Source organism: Polistes canadensis, unplaced genomic scaffold (genome assembly GCF_001313835.1).
Source record: "Polistes canadensis isolate GaletaPanama2010 unplaced genomic scaffold, ASM131383v1 scaffold_77, whole genome shotgun sequence".
NCBI classification, from domain to species: Eukaryota; Metazoa; Arthropoda; class Insecta; order Hymenoptera; family Vespidae; genus Polistes; species Polistes canadensis.
Genome location: NW_014569624.1, coordinates 40,652 through 60,642, shown reverse-complemented (window position 1 = coordinate 60,642; position 19,991 = coordinate 40,652). Strand labels below are relative to the sequence as shown.

Genomic DNA, 19,991 nt, shown 5'->3' with positions numbered 1-19,991 from the left:
ATCAAGACACCAAACTAATATCTAAACCTAATATATTTTTTTTTAAATTTCTCCATAATTCTCCCATAATTTTCGTATATATGATATAATTTTTTAATGTGGGATGCTTAACTATCCTCAAATTTACCGTACACTTATAAGTTTTATGAAAAATTTCCAACGCTCTCATGTGTGTGATTATTTAGTTACTTTAAAGAAAAAGAAAGAAAATAAAATATAGAATTCAACAAAAATTGTGATCCTTGCATAGAAAGGGTAATAGCACTTCGATCGAATGGTTGACCTACATTTACATCGACTGTAGCTAGAAATGAGAACGACGAAGAGGAGCAAGAAGGGAGAGGACTTCTCTGTGTGTGTGTCTATGTATTTATCTGTATGTGAGAAAGAAGAGTAAGAGAGCGTTTGAAAGCGAACAGTTAAATATCAGTTCTTTGATCCAATATCCAATATTCGATTGCCCACCGCTCATTTCTTGCAACGAAGAATTATCGTTTTTCTATATCTCATCGTCAACGGTATAGCCCGGCTCGACTCGTTCGTTTCGCAATTCCTTTCTATTCTCGATCCGACCAATCGAAGATACATCTCTAAAGTTCGAAGAGAAGAAGATGAGACCGAGTCCGTGATCATTCCCATCCCTTGTACTGTTTCACCAACAGCACAGTCATGATTCTCTCTAGCTAAAGGCAAATTCAATCGGTTCACGATCATCGATCTGAACTAGGATCATGAACCAGGGAAGAGATTTTATCATCCTTTAGATAAGAAAAATTCCCATTCTCCAAGCTCTCTTCGTCAAAATAAAGCAAATAAAATATCGAGTGCACAAGGCAGAGACTCGAATTATTCGGATTCGCAGATCCGAAGGCACGGTAGTCAAGGTAGACAGAAAAAAATAAATAAAGTAAAGAAGCAAATGAGAAAAAAAGCGAACAGTAATTTCGTACTTATTTAGTTGTCCGTGAAAAAAGTATTTTTACTTCGATAACCACATAGAAAATTGATTAAAGAGAAAATCAAGATTCGATTTGATTCTTTCACGAACATCATCTACATCAAGTAAACATATATATTCATATGTTTTCTTTTTTTCTTTGCAAAATTTTGACAGACTCACGAAAATAAATAGAAATTGAAAGTGAATAGTTAAGAAAGGTGAAGGTTGGAATGAGTAAAGACCTATTACCAAGGATAGGGATCACACAAAGTTAATTTAGCATGAAATTATTAAACGTGTGAGAACTTATAAGATATTCCGCTTGTCGACGTCTCACTTAATCTTTCGCTCGTCCTGTTAGAATAATACGGTTTAGCGCGGGAGCTACATTAGAAGGTCTTAGGGTAACCTCTTTCCCATATATATACTCACTACCCTACCCGCACCATTACTATTACCACCATCATCGCATACAACAACGAGAAAACGTTGTATTATATATACATGAGAGGAAATTTCTAAGCTTTTCGGATCTTTTTAAAAGATAATGATTTTCTATAGGAATAATTAATCATTATTATCACGATCACAATCGTTGAATTATTAACTAAGGTGTCGAACTTGCAATTTGTCTCCTGAAATGATAAGTGATAATAAAGATTAATAAGAATTACTGTCAAATTAATGTCAAATGAATATTATATTGCGTAAAAGTCAAGAATTTGATAAGGATTAAGAAAAAAGTTAAATACGGCATGGCGAATAAAATAAAAAATATATAAGAGAACCAAAACCATATTACGAATTTAATTTTATGTAGCTGTCTCTGGAGCTAATGTGACTTTAGGAGTATATTTTTTAATCAATAAACCTAATATAATTCTATAAACACTTGTATAGCAAAATGTGTCTAATTATAATAGATCTGCTAACATAAATAATACTTCGAACAATAGAAAGAAGAAAGAATATACATGACAATCTTTACCCTTTTTTTTTTTAAACGTCTAATCGTGCAATTGCAAGAAGGAATGAAGAATACAAAAAAAAGAAGATGAACTTGACGGATGCATTGGTCTCGGTAGACAAAGGAATCGGGTTAAGTGGACATCAACTTTAACCGAGAAATTGTCACGCTTTTCATATATTCTTTCTTACTCTCTTTTTTCTCTCTATCTTTCTCCTTTCTACCCACGGTTGTTTGCTGGTTCTGTCTATCTATCCTTATCTATCTTTCTGTAACAGTAACAGCAACTCTTCAAACTCTGAAAGCTTCAGAAGTGTTCTAACTCGACGAATAAGTTACATTATATTGAATTTCGAAAATGATAGACAATTAAGATGCTTCCTTCTTCCTTTTCCTCTAAAAATCATTATACTTTTTAGAAATTATATGTCATCAATGTATAAAAAGTTTCAGTAAGTCAATTAGGTTTTGTCGGACCTGCCCTAACAAATTGTGGTCGACTAATGTGGAAAAATTAATAGTTCATTTTTTAATCTGCAAGCCAATAATTTTAAAAATTATATCTTTGATGATATAGATTGAAAATAAAGAATCCGCAGATTTTTGTTTATTACGTAAATATCTATTTATTCTGATTAACATTCGATCACAGAAGTTCAATGAATAATATTAAATCTTATAGATCTTAAAGTTATTCATCAAACGCTTAATTAAATGACATTTTAGTTTTCTACATTTACGATTACTTTTTTCATTCGTTATCCTTTCTATTTATTATTTTTTAAACATACCCCTACGATTTGACATGAAATGACATGGAATTAAATTTACTCGTCAAGACAATTTTTTACTCGTCAATCGTTAAGCGCGTTCCTAAAATGTTCACAAGCTTTATGCGAGATTAACTAAAAGGTTTCGTAATGATATCCAAGCAATAAATGATCGTTCATGCATCAGAAGCACACGATTATAAAAATATATTGATCTACTTTCCTCTGGTACGAATGAACGAGCAAGAGAGAGAGAGAGAGAAAGAGAGAAAGAGGTAATGAAAAAGAGATATGGAAACAGAAAGAGAGAGAGAGAGAAATTGCAATATACCCGAGTAGAGTTTGACTATATTTCACATGTCGCGTACTAAGCTGATAATTTGATTCGAACGGAATTTAACACATATTTGCATAGTTATAGGCCGCTCGGATCGTTGATCGAAAATATTTGCTTTACTCGATGCTCGGTGCCAATGCTTTAGAGCATCTAGACCATCCCAACCCTTTACACCCCGATTCTTCCCTCCTGAGAGACTTGATTTATGTAAATCGATGAATAACTGTATTGATGATAATTAAACGAGAATGAGAAAGAGAGGTCATGAAATTTTCGTTTTCCCAGTTACATAATGTGTTGCGAATGCAAGTGTACGTATATATACATTATTTACATTAATTCACTCTGTTTAATTATTTCGACAAAGAATAAAATTTGCCATCTTTCTTTCTATTTATCTTTCAGTTTCCGTCATTATCCCTATGTTCGACTATCTCATTTCTACATATATCTGAATTTATCTAGATTTTTAAATTACTAAAGAGAGAAAAAGAGAGATCTGCATTTCTTAGTATCTTCAAATCTTATTTCTTATTATTCAATATTGTTATAAGCATATATATATATCTATCCATCTCTGTATTTTTGTCAACAATACTTGATATTTACTACCACCACGGTAGAAAAGATAAAAATGCGAATTTTTCACGATCGAATGAAAAATATATCGCTTCTGAACAAGGATATAAAAATCCCTTTCCCGAAAGAGCAACATTCTTTACATATTCATCGCGCGACTCGTAGTATTCGCCGTTAGTATTAGACAAGAATAAATTACCTGGGCACGACGCCGAACGATATTCATATACGTACATACACAGGCAAACACGATATAGAAATGTGACGTCATTCCGGAATCGCCAAAATCTGGGTCAGGAGAAAATCGTTTATCGATTGATAGAATTAACTGCATTTTAAAAAGTTACCCTTATATGCCCTGGAGCTGAGGGCACGTGGCACGGCACTCTGATCTTTTCTTCTCTTATTTTTTTCCCCCTCTGATATTTTTCTTATTCATGGGAATATCAAAACCACCTATCATTGTCATGAGTAACATAAGCTAATATCGTTTAGAATTTCGACATTTTCTTCTTTTTTTCTATCATATTTTATTACAATTTTACATACACACACACACACGCTAGGTAATCTTTATTTTAAAATATTAAAATTAAATTTTATATAAATATTAATAATATATAAGTATCACAAAATAATAAAAATTACAAATTCAAAAATATATTTATTCATTTAAAATAAATATAATATATTGATTAGAAATTAAAATCTTTATACTGTGTTCAGGTTTTTTACACATCCCTATCTCGCTCATTCCTGTCATATTATTAATGCATTTTCTTACCTACTAAATACATTAATTTCTCTTCATACTATAATTTATTTAAATGACCATTATTATTATATTCATCATTAACGTTATTTTTATTAATTTCTTATTATCATAAGAACAATGTAAAATTATATTATTAACCATTTGAAATTTGTAAAAACAATTTATATATTTATTCTTATTATTGTATATTGAATTTATTAATAAGCTACAATTAAATTGCATTGAATTATTTGTTTTTGCGGAACATTATTCGCGTTTACAATCCGATCCATCAGAGATCCATTCCCGATCATTACATTCAGAACAAAAGGATATATTGGGGATGAGAAACTCTTCTAAAAGCGAAGATAGCACCCACTCTCTTTCTATCTTCCTTTTTACCTCAATACTTTCGACGATCAGTATACGAAGGCGAAGTTGGAGGGGATAAATAGAAATTGTTTGGGGAAGAAAAGAGAGACGGCAACGAAGAAGATCGACCCTTTAAATTCAAGTACCACTACTACCACTATTCTACCAGCCCACATCAACAACAGCTACTGTATCAGCTCGACTTCGATGGGGAAAGCCGAGTAAAAACGTCGAGAGAAAAAGCTTATACAAAAAAAAAAAAATAAAATAGAAGGAGAGAGAGAGAGAGAGAAAGAGAAGAATAGAGTACTGTGATGAAGAGAAGAAGAAAGTGGGAGGAAGGTAAAATGAAGAGAAAAAGAGATCGCCTTGTTGACAATTAAAAATGAAATACAGTTAATTACCACGCGTCACCAAAAGACCAATCGGCTTCTATCGTTTTCATTTTTATTTTTATTTTTTGATCTCTCTCTCTCTCTTTCTACCAAAAATATGATGAAGATATAATCGGAAGAAAGATATTTTATATAATTTTGTGAGAGCAATTGATTAAACATGTATGTAAATTAACCCAATTATTTTTAACTAAAAGGAGAAATAAAAAATGCATTCGAGTAGAAATGTAATTTACGATGCATAATCGTTGTCAAATGACAGGTAAGATAATTAATTAACACGTTCTACGATAATACGTATACGTATGAGAAGATAAGAGAAGAAAGGTAAAAGAGAAAATTTGTTGGGACAATTTTCAAAATTTCTCGTTACACGATAGAGAATAAACGATAAAGAGAATGATTGAGTGAGTAGGTGAGAAAGAGAAACAGACGATTCTATGAACAGGTGCATTGAAATTTTCGAATATTCTAACCCCCGAACTGACACAAATTTACATAATAATCTCCCTCATTGTCCACGCTTGACACTTTTCATTTCTCTTTCTCTCTCATGTACGAGAACAAAATTTTGCGTATCATGCAGAATGACATGATTCAAATTTGCTATTATTATTATTACAATTAAATTGATTGATATTTTAAGGAATTATCATTTAAAATATTATTTCATGGAAATAATAATAATAATATAGGATTAAAGAAGAGAGGAAAAAGAGAAAAACTTAATAGAATTTATGCAAAGTTTTATAATAAGGTAATAGAATAAAGGTAATAGAAAAATGTTAAGGAAAGAATGTTACGCGATAATAAGAACAAGAATATTAATTTAAGACATTATTCCTTATTAATAATATATGAAGAAATATAAATAATGAATGATTATTTAACAGTAAACCTTCTGCCGAAAAAAATTGTAAAAATTAAAAACTTAAAATAAGAACAACTTTTCGATTTTCTTCCGTAAATCAGGGCATTAGAAAAATCCGAAAAACAAAACAAAAAAACAAATACCTCTATTGATCAATTTCCCTTTGTCGATGTTTCCAATTTCTCTTTCCTTTTCTTCCTCATATACACAGAGAAACTCTATTTTGTGGTACGACTCGGCTAAGAGATAAACGCGAAACAGAAAATCATGAAAGCAGACCGCTACTGCTACTGAAAGAGTTGGAACTAACGTGGGAGAAGAAGCTCTATTCGATCGTTGGTTTAAATCTAACCAATGCCAAGGGGCAAGTACGTTGACGTTAGAAAAATGAAGGAAGAGAGAGGAAAAGATAGGATAAAAAAGAATGGAAAGAGTAAAAAAGAGAGAAAGAGAAATGGGAAAGAAGGGGTTGAAGGAGAGGTTGAAGTAGGTAAAAGAGGAGGGTCGATGGACGAGTGGAGTTAAAGCGCCATATAACAGTGAAGGGTGAAGTGGCTGAGTGCCTCGAAAGGACCAAAAACCCTCGGCAGGGTTGAACTTTCAAATTCCATCGCAAACATCTCACCCTTGCTACACAAGGGGCATTCAAGGGGCTGCTATAGATACAAGGAGATAGAGAGATTGATAGTCGAAGTTCCAACTTAGAACGGCCTCGTTGTTCCTATTCTTTATCTTATTTCTCTTTCTCTTTCTATTTCTATCCATCCCTTTCTTTCCATTATTTATTTTCTCTCTTTTTTTTCTTTTTTTTTCTTTCTTTCGATTCAAGTACTATTTGCAGAAATCTTAAAAGTAGATATCGTATCTAGTTCGTGCTAGTTTACAGCTTTCCAACTGGAAGAGAACGCAGGTGCGCATGCGTGTCGCTTCATTGAGTGTATAAAAAAGAAACATGATATCCGATGATTTTTGAAACATTTTGTTTGATTATATTTCGACGAAGATTAAATGCTTCGTTGTGTGTGTGTAGTAGATGAGTAAATTATCTGGTTTCTTTATATTTTTTAATTGACAATGAAGAAAATGAAGAAATTGAATCATCGTCTGAGTGTCAAGCAGCACGATTGCGCTGTTCACATTTTATGTCGAAAAGTGTTAGAAAACTGGGCCGTGTTACACGATTGACGGTATGCTCGAAGCTATCGACATATATTAAAAGATGACTATCGTGCTACTTTGACAGTTTTCAATATAAATTGAAACAAACAGTATATCATACCGTTTGTCACTTTTTGACAAGATTTTTTAGACTTATTAAGTTTATATTTCGGTGCGATATCGATTAAGATTATTGTAAGTGAATGTTTGCTGCTAGCCTGATTGTAAGTGTGTGTATCGGTGAATGAGTTGAGTGAGCAATGTGAGATGAATGAACAACAAGAAAGTATATTAAGTCGTGTGTAATTATAGACAGGATGTCTAGTTATGTATATTAGAGAGTATTTTAAAATAGTTTTGAGGAGATTATAATGAGTTGTATGCATCATAGCCAGAATTGCAATAATTAGTGAAACTTATTATTCATTTTTGTTTTCATATATTTCGTACTTCAATAAATCTAATCCTACGAACTCCCGTATAACTCCGTTAATATTTTATACGTTGTTTGAATTCGTGTTATAGAAAACCGTATTTAATTACAAGTTTGAACAAAAATATTCTGTACGTTTATTATAATGTTTAAAACAACAGATAAAAAAAGACAATAAAACATAGTAATAGCTTAATAAAGTAAAACGATAACTTAAATTAGATGAAAAGATTGACATAATAAATGTGCTCTCAGATGTTATGCATAAAAAAAAAAAAAGAGAAAAGGGCGGAAGGGAAACTTGATAAGATGAGAAAATATTGGTGCGATATCGAGTACAGCAAATTCGATTGAAAAAATAATAATGACATTTATTGTCACCACTTCGAATATTCTAAAACATTTTCACACGAAAGCACAGAAAAATCAAATGCAAAAGAGAAAGTAGGGAAGCATTGAAACATGTGGTAACTGTGTGTGCGTGCGCGTATATGTGTATTGAAAAGAATGTAGGCTTTAATGTTCAAAAGAGCCGAGAGTATATGAAACGATTATTATACATTGCATAGTATAGCATTCCCATGCTCAAAACATACACACATATCTACAAACAGTTGTGTTCGATAGAAATATCCGAATCATGTATACAAGTTTCACGCTCTTTTATGTTTGATAAATCATCGGAGTTCGCCTTTCGTACAAAGGGATTCTTCTACGAAGCCATCTCAAACGGATCTTCTCGAACTTTTAGCGAAAAGCAAAATCGTACGGCATTGCTTCCGATGTATACTTGTATCTTCTATATCACTAAAAGCAACGAATACTGTTTAAAAGAAAACATCCGATACACTTTATAATATATGACTAGGTAGATAGATATATATGTATCAGTATGAATGGTACTTACAAAGAGTTAGAAAGAAGCACATGGAAGAAAAAAAAAAGAGACAACAGGAGACAAATGATAAAGCACAATTCGTCCAACTAGTCGTAATTCAAATATCTTCTGAAAAAAAAAAACGAAACATAAAAAAAGCTCTCATTTTATGTGACATTTGGTTTTCCTGTTCAAAAAAATGTCTATCGAAAAAGAACGTTAAAATAAACTATAAAAATATGTATCACACGCCAAATTGAATTCTGCTGTCTTTATCTAACTTTCTATAAAAATTACGAGGAAAGGTAGGAGCATGATTCTACGGCAGTTAGATAGATTCGTAGGGAAACATATTTTCAATAAGTTTGACCTACCTTAGGAATCTGGGTCACTCTGCAAATCCTGTATCACGTAAACCGTCATAAAAAATAGCCTTTCCAGTATAGAGAAGTATATAGAAGTATGGAGAAATAAATATCAAATATTTCTGCGATAGTAAAGCTGCCACACTTGTTGTTTTTACGTTTGTGTGTGTATACTGAAACATGTATATTATACTATATACATATTTACGTAGATATGTTATGTCGTTATTCTTCTCTTTTTTATACGTTTGAAGAAATTTTCTACAATACCTTCTAAAAACAGCCCCCTCACCTTTCCATAGAAACCGTCTTATCATCTCTCTGGAGTCAATAGTAAATGATGTTTCCGAGCAGTCACCTATCCGAATACTGATCGTGCTTATCGTTGCTTAATTTTAATGATCGTACAGGAATTAGTTTTTTTCAACGAGGTAAGACCTTTAACATAAAGGTTTAACTGAAATTTTTCCAACCAACGTTGCACTTTTTGATCGTTAAAAGTATTTTCCTCAAACGCTTGGTTTATATTGCGTGTAGCTTTTGTAGCATTATTACAAAGTTTATACTCATAAAAAAATTACCTTCATATCCTTAGGAAATTTTAAAAACATTCCAAAATTGAAAACTTTTGAAAAAAATCTGCTTTATTGAAATGTGTGACTCTGGCAATGGACAGTCAGTACGAGTATAAACGAAGTAATGCCGAAAACAAAAGAATAATGAAAACAGAGAAACAAACGTTCACATGTAAAGAAAATCCGACATTTCATATGCACCAACCTAATATTTTGTATAATAGATGTGTTTGTCGTTTTTACATCCCTTGAAAATATTATATTTACGAGAATACGAATAAAATATCGTAGTACGGAAGGTTTTTCAAGTTACTTTGTAATTCTCTTTTGAAATAATAAAATCAGTATTTAATAAATGGTTACGATCGAAATTCTATGGATTATAACGTTTTCCAATATGATCCTTGAGTTAAAAAATTGATTCTTATTATACCAGTAACTGTTCAAATATTTGTACGAAAATAAGATGTTTGTTCAGTAGCAATTATTCGTCAAATTCCAAATAATTTCATACCTTATACATCCTAGATGCAAATATTTAACAACTAATTATGTAACATCATTTTCTCCAAAACATTGATCCTTAAATAAGACTATATATCAAGATGGCTAATCAGACAGGAACTAAATATTGCCGTTTGAAGAAGATTGCTACTACGAAGTCTAATTTGAAGCGACTCCGTCATTTTACAAAAACTTGAGTTATCTTAAACTTCTCTTTTAAGAGTTTCAAAGTGGATATAAAATTTTTATTGCATTCGACCGCCTGATCTACGCATGCATTTTTTCGTCTTTCAGATAAGAAAGAGAAAGAGAAAGAAAACAAAAGAGAAAGATAAAAAGATAGAGCGAGATAGAAAAAAGATAGAAAGATAGAAAGGTAGATAAAAAGGAAGAGATAGAAAAAGAAAGATAGAAAAAAAGAGAGAAATGTCAGCGTTTTCAACAGCTCCGCAAAGAATAAAATGTGCGGTCGTTGTTCGATGACCATTCAAAACGTAATGTCCTTTCAGCAGCAATCGAAATACGATTTAGTCGTTATACTATGATTGTGTTCAATCGTTTCAACTACGCTTCAGCATTGTAATTGTAATTGTAATCGTATTACTTGATGCAAGCGAAGTTAATAGATTGCAGAAACACATGTGCGCTAATTTCAAATGGTACATTGTTACTAGCAGAACATTTACTTTGAACATAAATTTAATTAAATAGGAGACTGGCATACAGAGAAAGAGAAAGAGAGAGAGAGAGAGAGAGAGAGAGAGAGAGAAAGACAGACAGACAGACAGACAGAGAGAGAGAGAGAGAGAGAAATTCTGAAATGGCAAAGACGCCAAAAAGACGTTTTAAAACAATGAGATCTCGCGCCTAATCCATTAAGGGTGTAAGTAGTTTTCACGCTTCTAAAAGGAAGTATTATGAGTAGTATTCTCACTTCAATTAGATGAATCTAATTAGGATAATGTCAGCCACAAAATGGCCGATGAGAAGTTAAAGAAGATAAAGGTAGTTTCGTTTATATTCTCATGTTCTGTAGTCCAAGTAATAAGAAACTGTATAAACGTTAGGTTAATTTGATGTATAGTAACATAATTGCAAAGTGAAGGAACGAGAAAAAAATGTTCTTAAACTTATATAACGCTATTAGAGAAGCCATTAGGTAATAAAATAAGTATCGCTGAAAATAAATCATGTAATTACTTTAAAGGCAAAAGAAAAGAAAAGAAAAAATAGAAAAAGGAAAGCGTGGGATTTTTAGAGAATCGTCTCAATGTATTTATATTAAGAATAATTCGTATTTTACCCCATTCTTTCTTTTTCTTTTTCTTTTTTCTTTGTTAAAATTTATAGACTATACTAAACCGGACGATGTATATCTACACCATAAAAAGATCTCTTTTCAGGGCATCTTGTTCTATGTTCTTCCTCCTTCCCTATTTGTTTTCTATGTTCTTGATACCAAAATTTAAACTAATGTTCTCCTTTATCGTATAAATTATGGTGCAATGAAATATAGAACCTAATTTAATGTGGGCTACATTTAATATATCTCTGATAATGTTCACCCGTTGTGAAATCGTTATTTATAATCTTTTTATTGTGAAAGAAACCGGCAATAATATATTACACTGTTGTCTATTTCTCTTACCTTCTTTCTTTTCTTTTTCTGATATAAAGCGTTTAAACTTCGTACATTTCTGGCCGTTTTATTTCTTTCTCTTCTTTCTTTCAATATTTTTAATTTATAATCTATCTGTAAGAATAAAATGGATTACGAAAATGATAAATTTTACACTTGACATTAATAATAATAACAAACAAGAATCTTCTTTTTCTCTTTTACTTTGCATAAAAGTTGATTATGCGGTACGACATTGGCCTATTGATTTCTTTTTTCTTTTCTATTGTAAACTTAGCAAAGAGGCACGTCATCGATCGACTACGACAAGCATATTCTCTCTCTCTCTCTCTCTTACTTTCTATGTCTATTTTTTTAATCCAAATGACACATTCGCGATGGCCATTAAAAAACTCTTCTGAGATCGTGTCAATGTGGATAAAAACACGACATCATGAGATTACCTAATTGCCCATATAAAAGCTCCCCCTGTTTTTTTTCTCATTTTATAGCAAGTATCATAAAAGAGATATGATCACTAACATATGCGTATATAGTTAATATTTATGTTCTCTAGAGAAAATAAAATCTAAAACAAAACTGACGACCACTTACGACCACTGTTTCTAATGAACTTTTCTGAAATCTTATTTTTTTACAAATGCATCTACTGATTAACTTTTACTAATCTACACACAGATATATTTTAAATAAAAAGATTATCAAAATATGTGATTGACATTGTAAATAAATAAAAGAAATTAAATTAATTCGAAAAATTAAGAATCGATAAACAGCAATATACATAAAAATCAGCATTAAGAAACATGAAAATAAATATTAAATAGAGTATGAAAAAGAGAGATGTTGCGATCTGTCGATCACATGTTGATTATGAGAGATAAAATCTATTGGTTATTATGTCAGTCGTGGATATTTATCATCGCGACTAAATGGAAGATGAAAAAGGAAAAAAAAAACATAGAGTAGTTGTAAAAAATTAATATGCACAATATGTTATTTTCTCACGATATCAAATAATACAGAAAAAAGATAGAGTTAGCTGGTTTTAATCTCATGTATTTCCAATATTATTGTACAATTATTATTCGAAATAACAGAAAAAGTAAATACGCAATAATTGCAAATTAAAATGAAGATAATTATAAAACGGTTTTTTTCAATTTTTTTTTATAATAATAATTGAATGTTTTATTTATTTAAAAGAAAAATGAAGAAAAAACAGAGCATTAAATCTATTAACATTTTGTAACAAATTAAGAGAAAAATATTCTGTTATTTCGAAGCAAGAAAGCAACATTCGAAATTCTTTATATCAACCAATCAATAAGCGCCAAAAATTTGGGAACATTTCCAACGAGAAAAAACTACGAGAATTTTTTCTCGATTTCCCATTTTCCAAAGCATAAGGTTTCTTCATTCTTTTAAACCCCACCTCTAAACACCGCGAGAGAAGAGTTCTGAATTGCTGACCTAGTATAAAAATACATTTCCCTATTGCTGTATATGTCTGTATGTTTGAAATGGATTTTGTGTCCCTGTATTTAACTATTTTCGGAGGTCCATCGAATTGGGAATAGTAAATAGTGCATATAAAAAGGATTGCTTAGTCTACGAAAAAAGAAGAATAACATAAAAATAAATTTCTTGTTGTACCCTTATTCTCTTATTTTAACATAATCTCTGCAATTTAATCCATCCCGATCAAGACAAATAAATATAAGTCTATCTTTTTTTATTCGTCAACAATTTTATCTTCTTTTTTGTATTGGCTATGTAAAAAGAATTTATACGTATCACAAAATGTAGTATTTGTAGTAAAAAGTTAACCAAAAGTATATTCCAAAAATGGCTAATATAATATATATATATATATATATTTGAAGATATAATTATAATATTAATTAAGAATCATTTCGGTTCTTTTATTTTAATTAAGCAGAATACTAGAAATTAAATGTGCCATGGGAAGATTTCCTATTTTGACAAATACATTGCCACAAATGTTTATTATTTTTTTCCAATAACATTTGTAAACGTGTATGAATATATAAATGAAACTTCAGTAAAAAAACGATCGAAAAATGCGACATATCCCTCGCGGTTTTACTTCGAGAGAAATGCGGTCATGACGACTAACAAATAAAGTTTACCAAGTAAACTCTCGAGAGATAATTATTACTTTCCTACTGTGTTCTATTGCCTCAATAATTATTATCCACAAATTCTACCAACATTTCTCGAGTACACTTGAATTTATGTTTAATAAAGAAAACGAAAGAAATGAAATCCAATTTAAAATGTCTGAGTTACCATATCATTTCTTGAATTACACTGAATTACACGCTTTAACGTTAACATATATAGAGTATTCAAAATGATTGGGACCAAATTTATACTACGTATTATTGAGGTCAAATGGATTAAACAAATTCATATAAACTTATGTCCGCAACGCATCCCAATTATAAATTTTCCAATTATAAATTATAAACCAGTTCATACACAGAGAAAATGTAATTAGTAATAATTTAATCCATACTCGTTATTTTCATAAATTTCGATCGTAATAAAAATATTTCCTTTTTAACTTTGCAGCTTATTCCAATTATAAAAAGATTTACAAAAAAAAAAACTTTCGTTTAATAATGATGAGCACGCAGTATTACAAAAATAATCGTTAAAATATTTTTATGGTTTATTTTATAAAACGCGCGCTTATAAATGTATAATATATTATACATGATATATGATAATGATTAAACAAAGATAAAGATAGAAATAAACTGATGAGCATATCTATTACAAGTAAAACCTTATTCAAGATCGCATAGAAAAATGTATGTACGACGTTAAGTAGGCATCATATGGAGGGTAAGAGGACAGGGTCACGCTCGATTTAATCGATCCATGGATAATCACAAGCCGCACCGGCGAACAACCGTCGACCAATAATAATGTCACGGAGTATATTGCCGTCTCCATCGTCCAGGGCATCCTTGGCATTAAATTATACAAAGAGTCTATGTAAGCACACGCGGTTCTACGTGCTGTTCTGACGGTCAACCCGAACACCACTGGCTACCGTGCCGTTAATACTTTCTCTTCTTCTTGCTTATCCATTTCACGATGGCTTACTTTCTTGGTTATACTTGAAACTCAAAGCTTAAGACTTAAAGCGAAAAAGAGGGAGAGAAATAGAGTTATAGATAGATAGAGAGAAAGAAAGAGAGAGAAAGAGAGAGAAAAAGCTCACCTTGACTCAGTGGCTGTACAATATCGATCTGCCGAGTAAACTCGCTATATAACGGTCTACCAACCGCAAAAATCAACGACCATCATTTTCCTTTAGCCTCAACCCTCAACGTGAATGTCACTATCGACGATATCACCACGAAACTGACTCTGTTACATTTGCAAAAATAATTAGACACCGATCGAAGCTTACCCTTTCCTCTCTGTTCCTTTCATTCTTTCTTCTTTTCAGACAAGGTCATGCTCGCTTTTAACATTTACCGAATCATCTTAGATACAAACTCATTATCAATGAGAACAAATTCTTTTTCTGTCGGATGTTTAAAAGTTTTTTTGAAGTACCTCGAAGATATTGACCAGTCATACAATAAAAATTTGCTTTAATATGCCACATAATAGAGAGACAAACCAATAATATTATAAGGATACGTATTCTCACGTTACAGTGCCTTTTACCAATAGGAATAACGCATTCTCTGAATATGCAAATATTGATAATTGCTATCCCATGTTTGTACTAGAGAAGAGAGATCTATCTTGAACGTATAATATTTGCTTACCATAGATTCACAAAGTTCTATTCATTAATTGTAATAAAAATTAATCATTTGTGTATCAATCCTTAATAGCTTGGAATGTAAATCGTATTTGTGTGAATTTAAACTTGGAACTTTCTATCATATTTAAGTTTGATAATACAACAGTCAAAATTATATTTATATTACACCGAGAAAAAAAAGAATCGATGCATTCGTATATAGAATATGGCATTCCTTGTACATTGTACAATCGAAATTATAATAATTATATATAGTTTCGAAAAATTAGTAGATAAATGGTATTTAATATAACGTGTTGAATTTATAAAATATTTTAATTAATTAAAAATCAGGATCTATTTTGTAACACATTTCTGTTAAATAAGAATCAAATTTAGAGCCACACATTCTTCAAAATATTCATTTAATTTAAAAAAATTGATTGATCACTCAAAATTTAAAATCAAGCTAAAGCTTAAGTAGAGATATGTTTAGCTTAATCGTTCCCTTAAAAAATTCGTCGATCGAGACACGGAAAACTTACTGGTATTTCGAAACCGCGTTGGCATGGTACCGAATGATATAATTGTTCGTGAATATAAAGCACCGTCCGGTGCCAGGATATTGCGTATCTTTCGGTGGACTGAACACGAGACCTATATACAACGCGTACTTCAGTTACAACTCATACAATTGAGACAATAAAGCAGTAGCAAGCGCCGTTACGATTCATTGATCGTTATACTATGTGTAAATGATGATAGTGGTCTTTCTCTTTATATTACTATAATAATTATGATCGTTCTCTCGTCGGTGTCGAAATTAGAGTCACGATTCTCTTGCTAAAGTTTTCGCCGAAGTGCCTAGGTTATATATTCCCTTTCTTATTCTAAAAGACTAATGGAAGAGAATTACACCTCCTAGAATAGTTTCTCTAATAAGTTATTATTAACGCAAGTTCTTTTCTTCCAGGAAATGCTTGCAGCGCTATCTACTTCAATATAGACCTGAATTAATGAGGCGAGTTGTGAAAGAAAGAAAGAAAAAAAAAATCCCGAGAAAAAAGTAAAACAGAAGAAAAAATTGATGACAAGAATGATATATACCATCAGAGAGGCGTCATTCACTTTATGCAAACGATTTTTCTTAGTACTTTTAAAGATAATTCGCTAGGGATATTCCTTTGATGACAAGAAAACTCGGAACAATCAGAACACGTTATTTAAAATCTCTTATTCTCTCGCGGCCTAGGTAGTATCGATTTTCGCACAGAGTTAACAAGCGAAAGGAAGCGATGCTGCGTTCTTCAAATTATGAATATGCCTGTTTTTTCGAGCAATTAACCGATCAATATAGTTTACGGCGGTGTTACAATAATGCGTTTTACGTTATGGGTCAGAGTATTCCGAGGTCAATAACCCACGATGACCCGAATGAATAATATCGCTGACTAAACATCAAACATCGCTATGCGCTTAAGCGAAACGTTGAAATAATAAGTACGCTAGCGGAATGTTTGAGTTGTAATTAAACACATTAACACTAAGTCATGTGGGACATTTTAATCCCAATTTGAAAATCAAGAGAATAATTTAAAAAACTAAAAAAGAATAAGAAAGAAAGAAATGAAATAGTTAATAAACAATGTCGTCAATAGAAAAACTTAAAAAGAAATGGGAAGAAACATTACCTCTGTATCGTTCCACCACATATGTAGCCGATAATTTCTTAAAACTGTTTGATTTTCGTTGATGTGATCGACGGCGAGTTTGACAGAAGGCATGACACCACGGCCCAGGTGACATTCCGGTACGTGATTCCCGTATGGAAAAAAACCGGCAATGTAGACATCACGTTTCTTAACACCACCGAGGTTGATCGGTTTCTGCCCACTGCACGTCAAGATGGCGTCGAGCCACAAAATGGCGGCAAAGAGATGCGCGCGGACCAGTAAATGACGCCAACGTTGTCGGCGTCCTGCGGATGTAACGATGATACCAGTCGCCATCTTGAAATACTCGCGACCACCAATTCGCGACTTCCGAGTGAAATTTTTTTCACCTCAACTTTAACATCGAACACGTGTCGCGTCACTGTAACTACACGAAAGCGAACCAACACGACGTACTGTCGTATGCCCTTTTTTCGAGTATCACGTAGCATCCACTGTACGCCAAACGCGAGACACGATCTTCTCTTCCGAGTTCGAACAAAGGGACGCATTCAACCGCACATCTAACTTCGACCATCGAACGTATTCCTCGTCTCTTTGCCGATACGCCAACCGGAACTTCCACATTCCGTGTCTACATCAATTGCCAAACACTACAGACGGATCTTTAGTTTCCCTGACACACTTCTGCAATCCCTAAAGGAAAAAATTTAGAATTTTTTCGTTTCTTTACTTCCACTTTATTTATTCGTGAAACGCGCATATAGATCGATCACTTTACACAATATTAACACGAACGGTCACTTTCTGTTTACCATGAAAATTTAATAAACGCAACACAAGTCCTTAAGCCAATATTCCACGCGTTTATCATTCTTTTTTTTCTCTACTTCTATTTTTTCTCTTATTTCTTTTAACGATTAATTGTTGAAAAGAGTGCTGACTGCTTGGTGTTGTGTTTTTATTATTCACTGATGTAAACACATTTCTCCAAATCTGCGAATATTTCTTTTTTTCTATGGGTGAATCCGCATCGTGAAATCATGTTTTCTCTCGTGAGAGTTACATAAGCTTCAGTGGTTCGTTGCCAAAAAAGTTTCACGTAGTTTATTTCATAATAATTGCCGATATTGTTACCAATGCAAAAACATTTTTGAAAATATCGTGACTCATGGTGATTTCTTCTAACAATTCTCTACTTGTCTTTCTTTTCCTTCCCTTATTTGTTTAATTTTCTTATTCTATGCTTTCGTTTCTTCCTTTTTTCTTTAAATACTTCATTATCGCGATGAACTAAGTCCACTTTGGCCTTTCCTCCGGCTGTCTTCGTACGTATCTGAAAAATTGATAAGCATTTTGAATGCGGTTATTGAAAATTTCCATATAGAATGACTCACTTTAATGAACACCATGGCTATTTATTTTCGCTTATATATAGTATATATGTACATCTGTAATTTTTAATGTAAACTGATTTATGATCTTCGATTGAGTGTTTTAACACGACTATATTTGAAAATAAAATTTCTGAGCAAATAACCTAATTTTTTAGAGCAAATAAGCAACAAAAGATAAAGCATTTTCGAATGTTCTTGTGACACTGAAAGTAAGCATTGTTTTACTTTTGTTATGCTATATAGATAATTATGTTAATTAAATAAATAAAACCTATGTTTTTGATATCTCATAAAAGTATGCTATTTGGTAATAAAAATACTCCACTTTAAATAAATGTACTGTGTAATCATATTTAAAAAAAGCTACGGTTTCTAAATATTAAAACGAGTCACTGTGAATGTTACGTATAAAACTCAACATTATCGTACAATTTTTCTCCAATCTTTTCGCTTGATAAAACGTTCATATTAAGGTAAAAAACATGAATCGACGACGATAAAAAGCGTATGCTTAGCGACCAATTAATATCCGTATCAGTGATCGAGTTAACGATCGAATAACAAGAAGTTTTAAAGAGAGCGGGTGACGTAAAAGGAAAAATAGAAGATCGGTCTATCTTTTGCTGCGCCATCGATAAATTATCATATCAGAGACGTGGGTAGAATGTGAAGATCTCGTCTATAAGAGAAAACAATAAAAGCTTTTCTTTTGCGAGCGAAGTCGATGTAGATACAGCAAAAAGATATAGAGTTTAATATCCCAGAAAAGTTACCCAAGGAGTATAAGAGTTCTCGTACTTATCACAGAGACACTCCACAGTCTATGAACTATAGGGTGATCGTAATGTCAAGTATTCGAAACCCCTAGACTTTGAGTACCCAATTACAATAGCAGCATTAGCAGCAGCGTGCTTGATAACATTCTCTTACAACATGAAAACCCGTTCGATACTTGTTTTTACCAGATAAATTCGTTGATTATGTAAATAATTATATAATTGTGAAAATAAAATAACTTTTATTTATTAAGACACTACAAAAGAAAACTTTTTACATTTTACTCTGATTCTAAATAATAATTGGCCTAATAAAAACCGCTCGATAATATTCCCACGCAATATAGAAAATCGCTGAATATTAACCCCAATTAAGAGCTTCCCAATAACGATAAACCTCCTCAATATAAAAACCGTTTTTCTCATATCAAATATTCTTTAACAATAATAATACGCTTTCCAATAATAATAATAATAATACACTCCCAATGATTGTGATATTTTTTTAATAATTGTAATATTCTCTCTTATATATGTGGGATGTGGTTCAGGATCCTTTTGGAGAAGGAAACAGGATTTACTCCTAAAAAAGGTGTTATGGGAGGGGAGGAAATATCCCATTGGTTTCGAGCGTCCCTTTTCGACCTGTCCGGCTAAATCAGCCCTTATGCATTCCTTCAGATTTTTTTCATTCGACATTTTTTTTTTATATATGATATAACACAGGTCTCGTTATTCCAAAATAAAACACCTAGATCATTTACAATATTCAGACCCATCGATATCGATACGAATAAAATCTAACATAAAAGTTAG

General features: G+C 31.8%; 1 protein-coding gene and 1 long non-coding RNA gene across 5 annotated transcripts in view; both read right to left on the bottom strand.

The window, feature by feature from the left end:
* LOC106786572 (gamma-aminobutyric acid type B receptor subunit 2) overlaps nucleotides 1-19,991 on the bottom strand; it is a 117,827-nt gene that overhangs the window by 66,114 nt on the left and 31,722 nt on the right. For both annotated transcript variants that reach the window (XM_014748102.1, XM_014748103.1), the window contains exon 2: nucleotides 17,021-18,338. In XM_014748102.1, the coding sequence (XP_014603588.1) occupies nucleotides 17,021-17,338 (318 nt within the window). In that variant the 5' untranslated portion in view covers nucleotides 17,339-18,338. The remainder of the gene's footprint in view (nucleotides 1-17,020; nucleotides 18,339-19,991) is intronic.
* Nucleotides 8,085-12,050, bottom strand: LOC106786574. Of its 3 annotated transcripts, none has more exons than XR_001381666.1 (5): nucleotides 11,546-12,050; nucleotides 9,089-9,256; nucleotides 8,828-8,991; nucleotides 8,484-8,582; nucleotides 8,085-8,383 (listed from the first exon to the last, which is right to left on the bottom strand). It is a non-coding gene; the product is annotated as an uncharacterized LOC106786574 (long non-coding RNA). The 3 variants fall into 3 exon arrangements; XR_001381664.1 differs by having other exon boundaries at nucleotides 9,111-9,256; XR_001381665.1 differs by lacking the exon at nucleotides 8,085-8,383 and having other exon boundaries at nucleotides 8,554-8,579; nucleotides 9,111-9,256.